Here is a 16,293-nt window from a genome sequence, read left to right as displayed (position 1 = left end):
CACTGCAGGCTTCTGGAAGGCCACCATTCCATCCTGCTCAAGTCCTCTGCTGGTGCTGGTGAACAGTAAGAGTGGTGATAACCAGGGCGTCAAGTTCCTGCGCAGGTTTAGGCAGCTTCTGAACCCGGCGCAGGTCTTTGACCTCATGAACGGCGGCCCACAGCTGGGGTGAGATCAACGTCCGCTGATAGCACACTGCAATATCAATTAAAAGACTTTGTAAGGCAGTTAAAGAGTCAGGAAACATTCACTCTAGATTAGCTTTTAAAACATGTTTATCTGATTGCTGTAACATTCTCAATCATTATGTACTTTCAATCTTAGTGCAGCTTTTAATAGTATTCTGTTTTGAACGTACAATTTTGTTGGCAATGTGAATTTGCCCCCTGAGACATATTTGTTGTTTTTTATTTTTGTTGATGTGTACAGGCTTCGCCTCTTCCAGAAGTTTGAGACCTTTCGTATCCTAGTGTGTGGTGGAGATGGGAGCGTGGGCTGGGTTCTTTCTGAACTGGACAAACTCAGCCTGCACAAACAGGTCAGAATAACCAGAATAAAGTATTTTAATGAAAGCTTATGAAAATGTGCACTAGGGGTGTGCAACGGTAGCCTGACTACGTCAGACTTCCTACTTCCGCTAATTTCATTTTGCTCCTGTAGTCAGTCTGAGATAGCAGCCTATCTTTCAGTTTTCCACCGGCCTGAAAACAGCCGGGCCAATCAACGAACAGAGGGCGGGCTGAGAGGCGTGACGTAGACGCTGATTGTACTGTGGATGCGTAGATTTACTTCACATAATCTGCAAAAGTCATTCACAGCCATGTTCACTCCGGTATTTCGCTCGATGGTTTAGTTTTTGCTTCATACATGCGTTTACAGTGGAAGTTAGATGCGGCTGAGCATGCGCATAACACACGCCATAACCAAACGTTATGTGATTGGCTTACGGGTAACCAATGATTTTAAACTTCAGACAAGCGCCCCCCCGCGAGAGAGAAAACACTTCTCTATTATGCCCTTCCAGACTCTGTATACGAAGCAAAGTGAAGTATCAGAGTCTGGTATTACCAGGCTAGTGCAACGGAGCCAATATCTGTATCTTTATCTGTATTTCTAACAATCTTAATAAATCCGGAAGTGGGCAGGGCTTCAACCGGAAGTTCGTAAAATTGCATAAGAAGCCCGTTTTAAGTGTAATTTTGGTCCCTTAGTTTTCATTTAACAAATGCCTTGTATAACTCGTAAAAAAATTGGTAACGCTTTATTTTACAGTGTCCTTGTTACATATGTTACAAGTACTTACCATAGTATTAACAGTAAATTATGCATAATTACATGCAACTAACCCTCAACCGAACCCTAATCCTACCCTAACCATATAGTAAGGAATGTAGTTACTTATTATTATTCACAGTACTTAAATATATAATTACACTGTAATAATGACACCTTAAAATAAAGTGTAACCAAAAATGTTTTATATATAATTATAAAATGTATTGAAATGTATCTTCTAATTAAAACAATAATTCTAAATATTAAATAAACAGGTAAAATATATATTTTTTATTTTTTATTTACAGAGGATTCATCCACAACCTCAAATAAAAAGACTCTATATAAAATAGCTGATTAGAGAACATGAAAGAAAATGTTCAATAGTTAAAAACTGATAAAACAACTTTTACTATCCATACAAATGCAAATCTGAACTAATTATAAAGAATACGTAAATGCCTCCCGTCTCTGGGAGAGAGTCAGAGAAACATATCATATTGTTTAAGGTTTAAAACATTTAAACAAACATATCAAGTAGTAAAAAAATGTGTGTGATGTTGTATCTTAGTTGATATTACTCTTGTCAAAGCTCTGATTTCTGAGAGACGCACAGAGACGGCAACGCAGCTATTGGATTTGGTCCTTATTTAATTCATAAAGTTTACAGTAATTTGTGTATCATATTGTACAAGGTTTAAAACATTTTAAAAGACATATTAAATGGTAGAAAATGTGTATGATATAGTATTTGATTTGATTTGATTGATTTTTAAAACCTCTTGAATGGTATTTTACATGTGGTCCATTTTTATATTGTCGTCTTTAGCTCTAGAAGTATCCAGAAATACACTCTTATTGTGTTGTGTTGTGTGTGTAACAGTGCCAGCTGGGCGTGTTACCGCTGGGCACAGGAAATGACCTGGCACGTGTGCTGGGCTGGGGAGGACTCTGTGATGATGATGCTCAGCTGCTACAGATACTGGAGAAACTGGAGAGAGCTACAACCAAGATGCTGGACAGGTGAGAGACAAATAGAAAGAAGGAGAATGAATGAATGAGTGGATGAATGACTCTCATCAAACTCATCTCTCGGTTCCTGAATGTGTGTCACAGATGGAGTGTGATGACCTATGAAGTGCCCACCAAACAGACTCCAGCGATTTTAAAGGAGGAGGACCCATTAGACTCCCCCCTACAGGTGACCTTTATTTCTTAAGCATTTACTAAGAGAACAGTACTTTTAAATTGTAATAATATTTCACAGTATCACTGTTTTTTCTGTATTTTTCATCAAATAAATGGCATGGTAGTGCTACTTCTTTAAAAACAAATAAAATCTTAAATTGTATTTAAATGAGATTTTCTGTTTTTAAATGTTTTTAAAATCCAGATTACACAATATGCTGATTCTGTTGCCACTCACTTGACCAAAATCCTGGACTCTGACAAACACAGTGACGTTATATCATCTGCTAAGTGAGTAAACAGTTGATTTTTGTTTATGAACACGTGCAGGTTATGTTTATAGAATATGAATATAATTCTTTTAGTTTTTTAATTTTTAAAAAATCCTTTTGAACCTCTACATTATTTATTCCTATCTCTTTCATTCACAGGTTTCTTTGTGGAACAGTTAATGAGTTTGTGGCTGAGGTCGGCAAAGCTTATGAACGGGCCACAGAGAATAAAGAGGAGGCCGATGCTATGGCAAAAAAGGTAAAGCTGATTTTAAAGGTGATTTTATTTTATTTTTCAGTTATTGTGAGCAAACAGTTCAACAATTAGCCAAAAGAACATGTGAATGGTTAAATAGACAAGTGATGAGTTAAACGAACAGTCAAATAATAAGCCAATGGAACAAACAAATATTAAGTCAAATCAACACACGATGAGCCAAATGAACAGTTTAATAATGGGTGAATTAGCAGTCAAAAGATTAAATGAAGAGCTAAACAAACAGTCAAATAAACAGTTAAATGAAGATTCAGATAAAGAGTTAAATGTGTTTGGTTCTTTATAAACTGTTTGGATTTGTGCGTGTGTGTCTATCTCAGTGTGCCATGTTGAACGAGAAGCTGGACTCTTTGGTTAAGGCTCTCAGCGAAGACACCAGTGCCCAGCTGGTACCAGCCGGGCCCATCTCACCAGACCAGAGCGACACTGATCAGTCCAGACCCTTCAGATCAAGAGAGCAGCTGATGCTGAGGGCCAACAGCCTAAAGAAAGCACTCCGACAAATCATAGATCAGGCAGAAAAGGGTAATTCTTTACAATATATGAGTGCATTCATCTGTGGAAGTGGAAAGTCATTGGATTTTGGGCCAGTGTTAGAATACATAGAATAAGCATAAAAAATAAAATAATTCAAGCATTGTATAGTACTCTTAGGCAAAACTTCTGTACTTCATGAAGATATTTTTGAGATAACATTTTCAAAACATGCCCAGAGAGAAAAACACGAAAAGGCTTCAGTAATTAACATTTTACTTTTTTTACTGTGTTTAACGCTATTGTATTTAAATAAGATAAAACTCAAATCTGTGGTTTGCAGATACAGGAATGTACACGCATGTTACAGTGGCTTCTGGGAAACCTTACCCAATATTTAATTAGATTGCTATTGATTGCTTTCTTTCAGTGGTGGATGAGCAGAACAGACACACACAGGTACAGAGAATGTCATCCTCCTCATCAATCAAAAGAGGCAGCAGTGAGGACCTCAAAGAGGCAGAGCCACGTGAGTGACAAACTCTTATCGATTACATTTTCCACTGCAAATTCTTATCTCTACTGTAGCTCATTCAAACATTGGCATTTTGATCAATTAAAGATATTCTTAGCACAATTGCATGAAAATTGCAGTTGGCCTCAACCTGAGAATCAACCACCAAAGTCCCTGAATAAAAACCCCACAGTTAGAGGATCATTACTCATTGTGAATATGAAGGTCAGCTATAGAAATTAAGACTTAAGAGCATTGCAAATACAAAAGACATAAAATTTAATTATGAGGATGCAATATAACTATGTGTTTGCATGCCCTGGTGGAAGTAAAAAACTACATCATGCAACCCAGACACTGTCTAGAAAAGGTCATCCCTCAGAACTGTCTTTGTGAGCAGGGAGATGTGAAAAAAGAAAAGGCCAAGGATCACTTGAAGGAGCAACAGAGTTAATTAACATCAACTATATCAACATGCATAACACTGCATTAGCTCACATAAATGGCAGCACTAAACCCGTTTTGCATGAAGAACTGTTTTATTTATTTATTTTTATATACATTTTGATTTAGAAAATATTTAGATTTTTATGTAATATTTCTCGAAATGAATCACTGATACATGAACGCATGAAATGAGTACTCTGAAAAAATTCTTTCACTGATGCTAGTTTTTACTAAATCTACTCTTGTCAGTGTTACTAAACAAATGTGTGTAATCAAGTGAGCTTCGTTTCATTTGAATTCTTTCAAAGAAAATAACTTTAGCTTTAATTGACAAGTATTTGTTCAGTCAACTGGAAATGAGTTTTCTTAACTTCAAATTCACATGTAAACTACTCAAATACTTTGGGTAGTGCTATAGACTTTAAGAGATTTGTTTGTGTTAAATAATGTGTGTTTAATTGGTTTAACTCAAATCAGTTACGTAGGGTGTTACTCAAGTAACATTTAGTAACAAGTAAAGAGTTTTATTTAGTTATAAGAAATATTCTTTTTATTAGACTTTAAATTTACAGTTCACAGTGCTCAAATATTTAAACTCAAATGGTTTAACAAAATCTGTTTTCTCACATTATTTAACTCATTGGATTTACTGTATGTATATGTCAAATTAAGACAAAGATAGTCTTACACAACTAAATTTAAGTAAGCTAGTCATAATTATATTAAGCTTTGAATAATTTTCAAGGAGTACATCATACACAAAATAATTGAATTGAAACTACCAAAAATAAGTAGTAGCATGAACTTATATCTAAAAGTAGATCATTTCAGTTCATTCAACCACTTATTGAAAAAAGAAAGAAAAAAAAGAAAGAAAATTCAAAAGCTTTTTTTTTTTTTTTTTACTGTTCATGAGGTTTTTTAGGTTTTTTTCTTGGCTGCATTTTGCACATCACTCTCTCACTCTTCGATTGCTTTATTTCATTGACAGGTCAAAACACATTGAGTCCAACCACTACAACCCCTATATTACTGGAGAAGTCAGAGAGCTTCAGCACTGTGCTTTTCTCTGAAGAGTCTGTGTAAGACTGTGCAAACGCACACACACACACATACACACATGGCTCTTATCTTTCTCCAGAGAAGTGCAGTAATGACATCTGAGGTTCCAGTAGCTCTAAAACCATGTTGACAGTGTAATATACCACAGTGTTTGCTATTCCACTCACCAACACACAAGTCCATCAAAGTCTCTGTGGACATAAATCTGTTTTTATCCCAGGCCTTTATGTTTCCATTTACAGGCTGTAGGGCTCACGTTTGCAATGTTAGCATTATTTACATAATTATAGAGCTGAAAAGAGTTGTTCTAGATTAGCTGAAAATGTAATATTTTTAATGTTTTTGAAAGTAGTCTCTTATGCTCACCAAGGCTGCATTTATTTGACAGTTACAGTAAAAAACAGTAATATTGTGAAATATTATCACAATTTAAAATAACTGTTTTCTATTTTAAAATGTAATTTATTCCTGTGATGGCAACGCTGGATTTTCAGCATCATTACTCCAGTCTTTAGTGTCACATGATTCTTCAGAAATCATTCTAATATGCTGATTTAGTGCTTAAGAATTTTTTAGTATTATTATCAATGTTGCAAACAGCTGCTTTATATTTTTTGTGGAAACTGTGATCTACTTTTTTCAGGATTCTTGACTAGAATAAAATAACAACATTATTAGAATTAGATATCTTTATTAATGTATTATATAATGCTTAATAGATCATTAGAAGCTTAGCACTCCTCATATCCATCACTATAAGAGACAGTTGCTTATGTGACATTGCAACAATTTCATCTATAAATGAATACATTTTCCTTGTGAATGATGTATGACGAATACATCCACCTTTTCTGTTTATTTAGCACTTCAAAAATCTTTTTTTATTCATAAGTCAGTCCTTTTGTGACTCAGACAAGGCATCCTGCTTGTCTCTCTGTTCCACAGGCAGTGCACAGAAAAGTGTGTGATGAATAACTATTTTGGGATCGGGCTGGATGCCAAAATATCTTTGGAGTTCAACAACAAGAGAGATGAGCACCCAAAAAAGTGCAGGTAAGAAAGAAGAAATGTTTGATAATTGCTGAATATAATCCATTAAATCCGAATGAAAATGTCTTGCAGAGATGTGGCATTATTAGTTACAGTTTTGCTTTAATGTTGTTGGTTTTTTCAGTGAAAATGTTGTTTATATAATGCTGACTAAAACAGTGAAATTTCATTCTTTTTTTTCCCACAGTAGTCGCACTAAAAACATGATGTGGTATGGAGTGCTAGGGACCAAAGAACTGGTGCAGAAAACTTACAAGAACCTGGAACAAAGAGTCCAGCTTGAGGTATGAGCATGTGTTGGATAGACAGAGAGAAAGGGAATGCAAGATGCTGACATTTGGGCTGAATACATTTCTCCCTTTTCTGACCTTTAAGGGGAAGAGGAAGTACTCTTTGTGCCATTTACTTCCCTTCACACACTTTGAATGATGCTTTGTCACTGTGTGTTTATGTGTAGATGTACTTTTCATCTAAGTGGTTATGGTTTCATGTTTCAAACGTTGTTCTGAGAAGCTGTACATTACTTCATGTATCTCTCTCTCTCTCTCTCTCTCTCTCTCTCTCTCTCTCTCTCTCTCTCTCTCTCTCTCTCTCTCTCTCTATTTGTGTGCAGTGTGATGGAGTGCCCATGTCCTTGCCGAGTCTTCAGGGTCTTGCCGTTTTGAACATCCCCAGCTATGCAGGAGGCATTAATTTCTGGGGTGGCACCAAAGAGGACAATGTGAGTCCATCAATGAAACCGAATTTCAGTTCAGAACTTATAACTTTACTTTCCAGAGGGCAGTTCAGTTCAACAAAGTGAAAAATCAGCTCAGAGTTGAACAGATGAGTCTGTGCCTTTCATTTATCCTCAGTGCATCTTTTTAATGTTCTGAGCTGTCAATAAACAATGGCTCCTGGCCAGACTTTCTTCCTGCAAATGTGACTTTCAGAATGCATCAACCATATTTACAACCATTCAATCCATCAATATCCTTTCATCATTTTTCAAAATGCATTGTGGCGAATAAACAGGAAGCAATATGAAACTGGTGTGGCGAATAAATGGTGGAAAATAGAAAAAGATGAGAGTGTAAAAGAGCAGTGCAAATGTAACAAGTATGATAATTTACAGTACACTGAAGTCTAGTATATAGAAACATTTATTTCAATATGTAAAGAAACACATATTGTAGCTTTAAGGACACAGTGCAATTTTATTTATTTTTTAAATACATATATTACAGAGGATAGCCAACCTGGAGTGATGCTGTTTGGATATCTGATCAGTATCTTACTCGCGTCACGGTAACTGATTCTTACTGGGAAATTATATCATGGTTTTCCAATTTACAGGAAAGAATCTGAGTGCACACATAAGACATCTGGTCTTTCCTGTGTCTCATGTTTCAAGCTTCTTATCTTAACATATATATTTAGATAGATAGATATAGACTTGTGTAAATAAAGAATAGTTCAGATGATGAGGATGTGGTTCAACGGTGGACGTTATGAAATATTGTCTGCCATTGTATTTGTTTGTGTAGAATTATGGAGCTCCATCGTTTGATGATAAGAAGCTGGAAGTGGTGGCTGTGTTCGGCAGCATGCAGATGGCCATGTCTCGAGTCATCAACCTACAACATCACCGCATCACACAGGTCTGAACACTAGGATACAATGCAGAATTTAACAGTTCACGGGTTGGAATATAAATTAAATTCAACTACACCCTAACTGGAATTTGAATCATAGTGACAAGATGAGGAATTTACTGAATTGCAATTCAAAGAAATTCAACTGTCACACAATGGAGAAATTAGTCCAAAACTAATTTTGTGACAACACAATGATTGCATCAGTAATTTAGACTAATTATACTCCATTTTGAAGAGAGTAAATTAGAGCATTCTGGGAAAAGTGTTTTTCCACCGTGGTAAAATGAAACTCAATTTATTAAATATAATGAAATATACAGAACTGAAATATGTTTTATGTTATGAGAACTTTTTTATGGGTCATTTCTGGTAAATAATTTAATAATATGCATCATCTGGTAATTTAATGTCATTTTTAAACTATTCTTACATGAGTCATATGAGTTCGGATGTGCTTTGACACTGGCTGTTTCCTCAGTGTCGGCAGGTGAAGATCACCATCCTGGGTGATGAAGGCGTACCTGTGCAGGTGGATGGTGAGGCCTGGATTCAGCCTCCTGGCATCGTCCAAATTGTCCACAAGAACCGAGCCCAGATGCTCACCAGAGACCGGGTCAGTGTGTGTGTGTGTGTGTGTGTGTGTGTGTGTGTGTGTGTGTGTGCTCATCTTCTTTAAAATCTTTGTCAATCTTTCTGAACAGACCAGCTTTGCTAGTCACCCCTATGTGTTGCGTGATCACTTGTGGGATACTGGTTATCTACTGTCCCCAGTAGACTAACCTAACCAGCAGAACCTCCTGTCAGTTTGACCAGAAAAACAAGCTTTATCAGCTTAGTTTTGCAGATGAACATGCATACACTATCATTCAAAAGTATGGGGTTGGAAACATTTTTTAAAACAGGAAATGTAAACAATTGATCGTATTTAAACCCGAAATTGAAAGGTTGTGTGCGTGTGCAATGACGTAGAAATTGCGTAAGGATGTATTAGATGAGCTGTTGTTGTTGAATATGTAAGGTATAATCCATGGCTAGCTGTGTATTAAACTATTTTAATGCATGACGTGGAGGCAAATAACTGCCTAACATTAAAATAGTTTAATTCACTGCTAGCCGTGGATTATCCTGCTTATACCGTGGTCATTTGCCAGCACTGACAATTTAAGCTGTTATTGATGTTTGCAACGCAATATTTGACCAGAAGGGTAAACCTGATGGTTATTTTCGTCAGTTACGGCTCGTTAGATCTAGCATTCTGCCCGCTTTGAATCAGACACAGAGACAAAGTAAGATTACATGTATTTGAATGAATGAATTGCATTTAGTTGAATTAATTATCGAGAGAGAGAGAGAGAGAGAGATGAGATATGCGTACCTGCGTCTGTTTAGCGTCTCTCTCTCTCTCTCTCTCTCTCTCTCTCTCTCTCTCTCTCTCTCTCTCTCTCTCTCTCTCTCTCTCTCTCTCTCTATTAACAAAGAAACTGTGAGTTGAATTACTTCAAAATAGCGATGTAACCCCCTCATTGCTGAGAAATATAATGTAGCAATTCAGTAGTGAAGCTATTGTATAACTAAAAGTCGCGGTACAGCTTTGATAAGTTTCTGTACTCCTGTTTTGCGTGTGCGCAGCGCGAACTCCGCTCTCTGTGTGCGAGTAACATTTGTATGTGTGCGCTTCAGTGAAAACAGTGCATTAATATAGAACGGTGATTAAACTGACTTGGAACTACCTGTGCATTAAACAGTTTTGTTGGACACCCTCCAGCCAAATCAGAATCGAGTATTCAGACAGAACATGTTATCAAGTGTCATAAATGACTGTGGTGTCATTCTAAAAATCTCCTTCCACTCATCATCTGTGAAGAGCTGCAGGACAGTCCTTGTCTTCGGACTCTCATCCACAGACGCCTTGTTTTGGGCTCAGGAAGGGGTGTATTTACTGCTTGATAATATAAGCAGCACGGCACAAAGCTTCACGTTCTTGTCATCTCCTAATTAGGACCTGAAACAGATCAATATTAAGTCTGCTTTTTAAAACAAAGAAAAGGAGGATGGTTAGTATGCAACAACAGCGGGAAACTGTATATTCGTGCAGTGTGCGCATGTCAAAAAGATCAAATCTGCACACAAACCAAACCCGGTCACTTTATTTAGCGTTCATGTGAACACTATATTTGGATTCAAACAAAATCCAACCCATGTAAATGTAGCTAGTGTTACATGATCCTTCAGAAGTCATTCTAATATGTTGATTTAGTGCTCAAAAAACTAATTATAATTGTTATCAATGGCAGAGGCTAGTAACTAGGCCATTGTACTCAACTTTAGTGTAGATGCTCTGCATTCTGTCAACATTGTATGTTGCTGTGACACAAGGCATTCGAGAGCACGCTGAAATCGTGGGAAGACAAGCGGAAAGGAGACAGCCGCCCGGCCCGGCCCCGACTGAACTCCCAGCAGTCCATGGAGTATCTGACGGAGGAGGAATGCGCACAGGTTCAGCAGCTTGGCTTAGTGGCAGACTCACTCATATACAGGTGTGTCTGTGTGTGCCTGTATGAAGAGTCCATGACACCTACACAAAAATTGTTTGTAACCCAACAGGAATATCACACCACAGTGAATATCAATGCATATGTATGTGAGAAGCTATTTCATAACTATTTGAGGACTATTAAAGAAATGAACTGTGTCCATTTTACCTTGAAACCGCACCCATAACTGTAACTTCTAATTCTTAGAAATGTGACACTTCCTTGTATTGATTCACAAGTAATTTTAGAAAATATGTGTTATGCTGCTGCTGAATGTGTGGTTATCATGTTTTGTAGGATCCGGGAAGTGGCAAAGACTCATAAGGTGGTGGAGCAGGAATTAGCTCATTCTGTCAATGCCAGTGCTGCGGTCCTGAGTGAAGCCTTCCCCTCCAAACCCTCCAGCCCTGAGGTGAGCAAAACACACTTGTAACTAATATATTTAACAACTACATTTAACACCTAACAAATGTATTCATTCCACTTGTTTCATTCTGTTTGTATGGCAGAACTGAAATAGATGCGAAAGTTCGTAGAGACAAACTTTAAGTTGGCTTGGAAAAGTTTGGACGAGAAGTTTAAAGTAGTTTGAAGTATTACATTATTACTTGATTTTGTCTTTCTCGATCCTTTTATAACAATTACAAATATTTTGTTGCCGTCACATGAAAAACGATCAAATTATCTAATTATTGTTCTGGATGGTTGCTAGGTGGTTGCCATTGTGTTCTGGGTGGTTGTTATGAGATAGATAGATTAGAAACATTAGATAGAATGGAAAATGAGGCCGTTTCTCAATATGCGTTCTTGTCTGTACTTGTGTTCTTGTGAACTTGTGCAACGTCATCATTCGCTGCCCAAGTACTGTCCCAAAACACAAGTTTGCATTTTGGCAAGAACGGTTAAAAATCCCGGAAGTGTTCTTGACACGGCCATTTTACAGAGGATGCAGCGGTTGAACTTGTGTGAACTTGACGGCAGAAATATCCCAGCATTCATTTCGGCATTCGAGGAAGGAGTTATGTTTGGGTTATTTAAACCCGCTATTAAACCCGTTATTTAACCCGTTTAAACCGTTATTTAAATCGTGTTATGTTTGGGTACTGCAGACGGCGTCTGTGCGGGGGTATTATTGCGCAATACCAGCAAGAACACATCGTCTCAAACTGTCAGCAGCGTTCTGTGTGCTCGTCACCTTGTGAGTTCATTCTTCCAAGAACAACTAGCAAGAGCGTTCTCCCCAAGAACACAAGTCCGTTCTTTGCATTCTTGGTTTTGAGAAACAGCCTGAGTCTCGATGGATTAGAAATAATACATAGAATGGCAGCTAATGAAGTCTGATGAGCCTCTCCAACTGTCAAAATTTGAATTTAGTTTAGAGTTAGAAAGAAAGAGAGAAAGAAAGAAATATAAGATAGATAGATAGATAGATAGATAGATACAGTGCCCTCCACAATTATTGAACCCCCTGGTAAATATGATCAAAATTGGCTGTAAAAAATAAATCTGCATCGATTATCCTTGTGATCTTTCATTCAAAAAATGTGCAAAATTCTAACCTTTCATTGAAGTAAAAGAATTGAAAGTGGGGGGAAATCACATTATGAAATAAATGTTTTTCTCCAAAACATGTTGGCCACAATTATTGAAACCCCTAGAATTTTTTACGAGTAAAATATCTCTGAAGTATATTCCCATTAATATTTACCTTTTTTAGTACACCAGGGTGACTAGGAACATGAAACTGTCCAGCTATGACTTCGTGTTTCACAGAAGTTTAAATATGAGGAAACACAAAGGCCAAATCCCCTTAATCATCCATCACAATGAGTAAAACCACAGAATATAGTTCTGATGCGTAGCAAAAGATTGTTGAGCATCACAAACTAGAAAGTGGCTGTAAGACAATAGCTAAAGAATTGAAAATCCCCATTTTGACCATCAGGGCAATAATTAAGAAGTTATAACCAACTAAAGATGTTATGAATCTGACAGGAAAAGGACGTGTGTCTATACTGTCTTAATGCACGGCGAGTATGAAAGTTTGACTGGCCAAAGACTCTCCAAGGATCACAGATGGAGAATTGCAGAGATTAGTTGAGTCTTGGGGTCAGAAAGCCTAAAAAAAAAAATTATCAAACAACCCCTACATCCCCACATGTTGTTTGGGAGGGTTTAAAAAAAACCCTCCTCGCTCATCCAAAAACAAATTCCAGCAAATTTAATTGTCAGACACGACTGGATCTTCAAACAACACAGGGTTCTGTGGTCAGATGAGACTAAAACAGAGCTTTTTGGCAGCAAACACACTAGATGGGTTTGGTGAACACAAGGATAAAAAGTACCCCATGTGTACAATTTAATATACCATTGGATCTTTAATGTTGTGGGCATATTTTTCTGCTGGAGGTCCTGGACTTCTTGTTCAGATACATGGCATTGTGGATTCTATCAAATATCAACAGATAAAAAATCTAAACCTGACGCCTTCTGCTAGAAATCTTATAATATGCCGTGGTTGGATCTTCCATCAGGACAACGATCCAAAACAAACATCAAAATCAAAACAAAAATTTGTTGTGGAGCACAAAATGAAGCTTCTGCCATGACCGTCTCAGTCCCCTGACCTGATGAGTGGGCTGAACTGAAGAGGAGAAGCACCAACATGGATCTGGGAATCTGAAGGATCTGGAGAGATTCTGTATGGAGGAATGGTCTCTGATCTCTTGTCAGTTATTCTCCAAACTCATCAGGCATTATAGAAGAAGACTCAGAGCTGTTATCTTGGCAAAAGGAGATTGCAAAAAGTATTTAATAAAAGGGTTTCAATAATTGTGGCCAACGTGTTTTGGAGAAAAACATTTATTTCATAATGTGATTTCCCCCCACTTTCAATTCTTTTACTTCAATGAAAGGTTAGAATTTTTCACATTTTTTGAATGAAAGATCACAAGGATAATCGATGCAGATTTATTTTTTACAGCCAATTTTGATCATATTTACCAGGGGGTTCAATAATTGTGGAGGGCACTGTAGATAGATAGATAGATAGATAGATAGATAGATAGATAGATAGATAGATAGATAGATAGATAGATAGATAGATAGATAGATAGATAGATAGATAGATAGATAGATAGATTAGTTTGGAAGAAAGAAAGAAAGAAAGAAAGAAAGAAAGAAAGAAAGAAAGAAAGAAAGAAAGAAAGAAAGAAAGAAAGAAAGAAAGATTAAATGAGTCTCAATAAATTAGAAATAGTATATAGAATGGCAGATGATTGAGTCTAACCTCTCCAACTGTCAAAATTTGAATTTATACAGTTGAAGTTTAAATAGTCTTGGCTCAGTTTGAACATTCCGCAATGAAAGTCTATGGGATTTTTCCAATTTTTGATCAGCAATTTTAGGAAAACCGTTAGTCTGATCAGTCTGAAAAGAGCAAGCAACTCGAGTCAGAACAGTTTGAAGGTTTAGTCTGAGTTTAGTGGTCCAAGCCAACTTAATTATCATCAAGTTCAACATTTTTGATAAATCACATAGATGCAAAATACACAGTAGATGGTAAAAGTTTCTAAAAAAATAAGTTAATGCGTTATCTGAATTCACAACATTTTGTGAATATACAGTATGTATATCACATCGCTTGAGCACTGTGAACTCCACACATTTGTGTAAAACCTGATGATCCTGTTCTCCAGCACGATTTGAGAATGATCCAAAGAGCATCTTGAGCAAGCAAGGAAGCAATTACAAATAAGTTAAGTTGAATGTTCTTCAAAAAAAAAAAAAAAATATATATGGCAGGTTTAAATTTGGCAGGTTTAAATGTCATATTTTCAGTTTGAAGCCCTCTGTATATATTCTTAGTTCATATGAGTGAGCGCTATGATGAAGATCGGTTCAGTCTACCTCTGCTTTAAAGTTTAACAACTGCACCTTTCAGTCTCCAGTAGGAATAATAGCAGGTCCGTCCGTCCTGCTGTGGCTTTCAGCATGTTCAGCTTTGAGCTTCTCATGCTGTTCTCCACGGGACCTCCATTGATCGGCGAATGGAAGAATAACTGAGTGTTAATCACGGAACAGCAAGAGTCTGACAGAAAGTCAAGCTGAACTTGAGCTGTGATTGTGTGTGTGTGTTTCTCTGCAGGTTTTGAGTCGCAGTACTGCTGTAGACATTGTCAACAGCAGTAAAGTTCTCCAGCAAGAGACCAAGATGCTGCTCGAGGGAAAACTGCTGGTGAGCGGCTTCACTGTCTCTCTCTCACTTTCTCTGGCCTGTTCTTGCTCACAAGTAATTCTGTATGAAATATGATAAAGACATTTTCTGTGTATATGTGTGTATGTAGCAGTTGGAGTCTTCTCAAAAAGAGGAGCTTCTTTCCACAGTGGATAGTCTCGGCGCTGAGTTACACAAGCTGGAGGACATTCACTGGATCTGTCCCAGCATGCACTGCTCTGAGGAGGTTTGTCCTACTCCACTTTCATGTCTTTAGTCTAGTTTGCATTACTTTTTCTATAGAACACAATAGTTGGATTCTGAAAGTAAAAAATACTGTACATACATTTTCTCTAAAGAGAAGTTGTTTAGATATGGTGTGATTTAAATGTTCTTTTAGATCACAACGCTAAATTCCTGATGGAGTATTACTAGTCAGTATTAGGACAAGGACAAGACTACTTCAGACAATGTTTTTAGTAAATGCAATGTTTTTAGTAAAGCCCTGAATGTTTGGTTTTCCTTGTCTTTCTCATAAAGCTGAAAATATAATTGTAAATATGATTACAGCTGCCTAATCGTGCCGGAGATGCTCATTGAGTTCTACACTTTCGCAAGCATGTCAGAATCATTATAGCCAATAACCTGTAGTTGCAAATAAAAGATTCACTGCGATGTAGTCAGTTTCTTTGTAAAAAAATATTTTGTGAGAATGCAGAAGAATCATGCTGAAATGATTGACAGCTTCAGATTATACACCAATCGCGTTCTGAATATAATCAATTCACAATTTGAACAAATGCTTTATTTTTCATGCTGCTAAGAGGAATGGCCAGTGCACAGTGCAAATTGTGACAACTGCATTTAAATGTGGCTGTGAATCCAGGAATATATTGCATGTCACTTACAGACGTAAAATAAGCAGAATATATTGCTTAAAATAGAAGCTCTCTTCTTTTATTTCTTTTTTTTTAAACTTTGGTAATTCCAGCAACTATTCAGACTCATTTAAATGGTCTAAGAACTTAAAATGCTGCTTGGCGAATTGTTATATAATAGCCTATTATTATAATATTAAATCAAAGGATGGCTCAGTTTGCATCCACTGAAGTCTGGGCTAAAGCCCCGAATATCCACTGACCCTAGAACAGCCCCTGCTCTTTAGATTCCTTGTTCTTGACTCCCCGTTCTTGGTTTCACTCTAGGACCCGTCCCGTGTGTTGGTGAAAAGCAGTATGAAGCTGAAAATCATGCCCAAGGGCAAGAAAGAGAGAGAGAGGCTGCATAAGCAGCGGTCCAGCAGCTCTCTGTCAGGTAACAGACACAATCACTAGTAGAAACAGTATT

The 16,293-nt window shown here is 37.1% G+C and overlaps 1 protein-coding gene across 5 annotated transcripts in view; it reads left to right on the top strand.

Annotated features, from left to right (window-relative positions):
* Nucleotides 1-16,293, top strand: part of LOC309486803 (diacylglycerol kinase delta) — a 65,825-nt gene that overhangs the window by 47,506 nt on the left and 2,026 nt on the right. For 4 of the 5 annotated variants that reach the window (XM_082154258.1, XM_082154259.1, XM_082154261.1 and 1 more), the window contains 19 exons: nt 9-168; nt 430-538; nt 2,159-2,298; nt 2,392-2,476; nt 2,669-2,754; nt 2,895-2,994; nt 3,333-3,537; nt 3,917-4,015; nt 5,439-5,529; nt 6,455-6,562; nt 6,747-6,843; nt 7,173-7,280; nt 8,086-8,199; nt 8,675-8,809; nt 10,573-10,733; nt 11,028-11,142; nt 14,878-14,967; nt 15,077-15,193; nt 16,152-16,260. In XM_082154258.1, coding sequence (XP_082010384.1) covers nt 9-168; nt 430-538; nt 2,159-2,298; nt 2,392-2,476; nt 2,669-2,754; nt 2,895-2,994; nt 3,333-3,537; nt 3,917-4,015; nt 5,439-5,529; nt 6,455-6,562; nt 6,747-6,843; nt 7,173-7,280; nt 8,086-8,199; nt 8,675-8,809; nt 10,573-10,733; nt 11,028-11,142; nt 14,878-14,967; nt 15,077-15,193; nt 16,152-16,260 — 2,229 coding nt within the window. The remainder of the gene's footprint in view (nt 1-8; nt 169-429; nt 539-2,158; nt 2,299-2,391; nt 2,477-2,668; nt 2,755-2,894; nt 2,995-3,332; nt 3,538-3,916; nt 4,016-5,438; nt 5,530-6,454; nt 6,563-6,746; nt 6,844-7,172; nt 7,281-8,085; nt 8,200-8,674; nt 8,810-10,572; nt 10,734-11,027; nt 11,143-14,877; nt 14,968-15,076; nt 15,194-16,151; nt 16,261-16,293) is intronic. The other variant, XM_082154262.1, reaches the window with a different exon arrangement.

This window comes from Leuciscus leuciscus, assembly GCF_965113295.1.
Source record: "Leuciscus leuciscus genome assembly, chromosome: 2".
NCBI classification, from domain to species: domain Eukaryota; kingdom Metazoa; phylum Chordata; class Actinopteri; order Cypriniformes; family Leuciscidae; genus Leuciscus; species Leuciscus leuciscus.
This window is presented reverse-complemented; position numbering and strand designations above follow the sequence as displayed.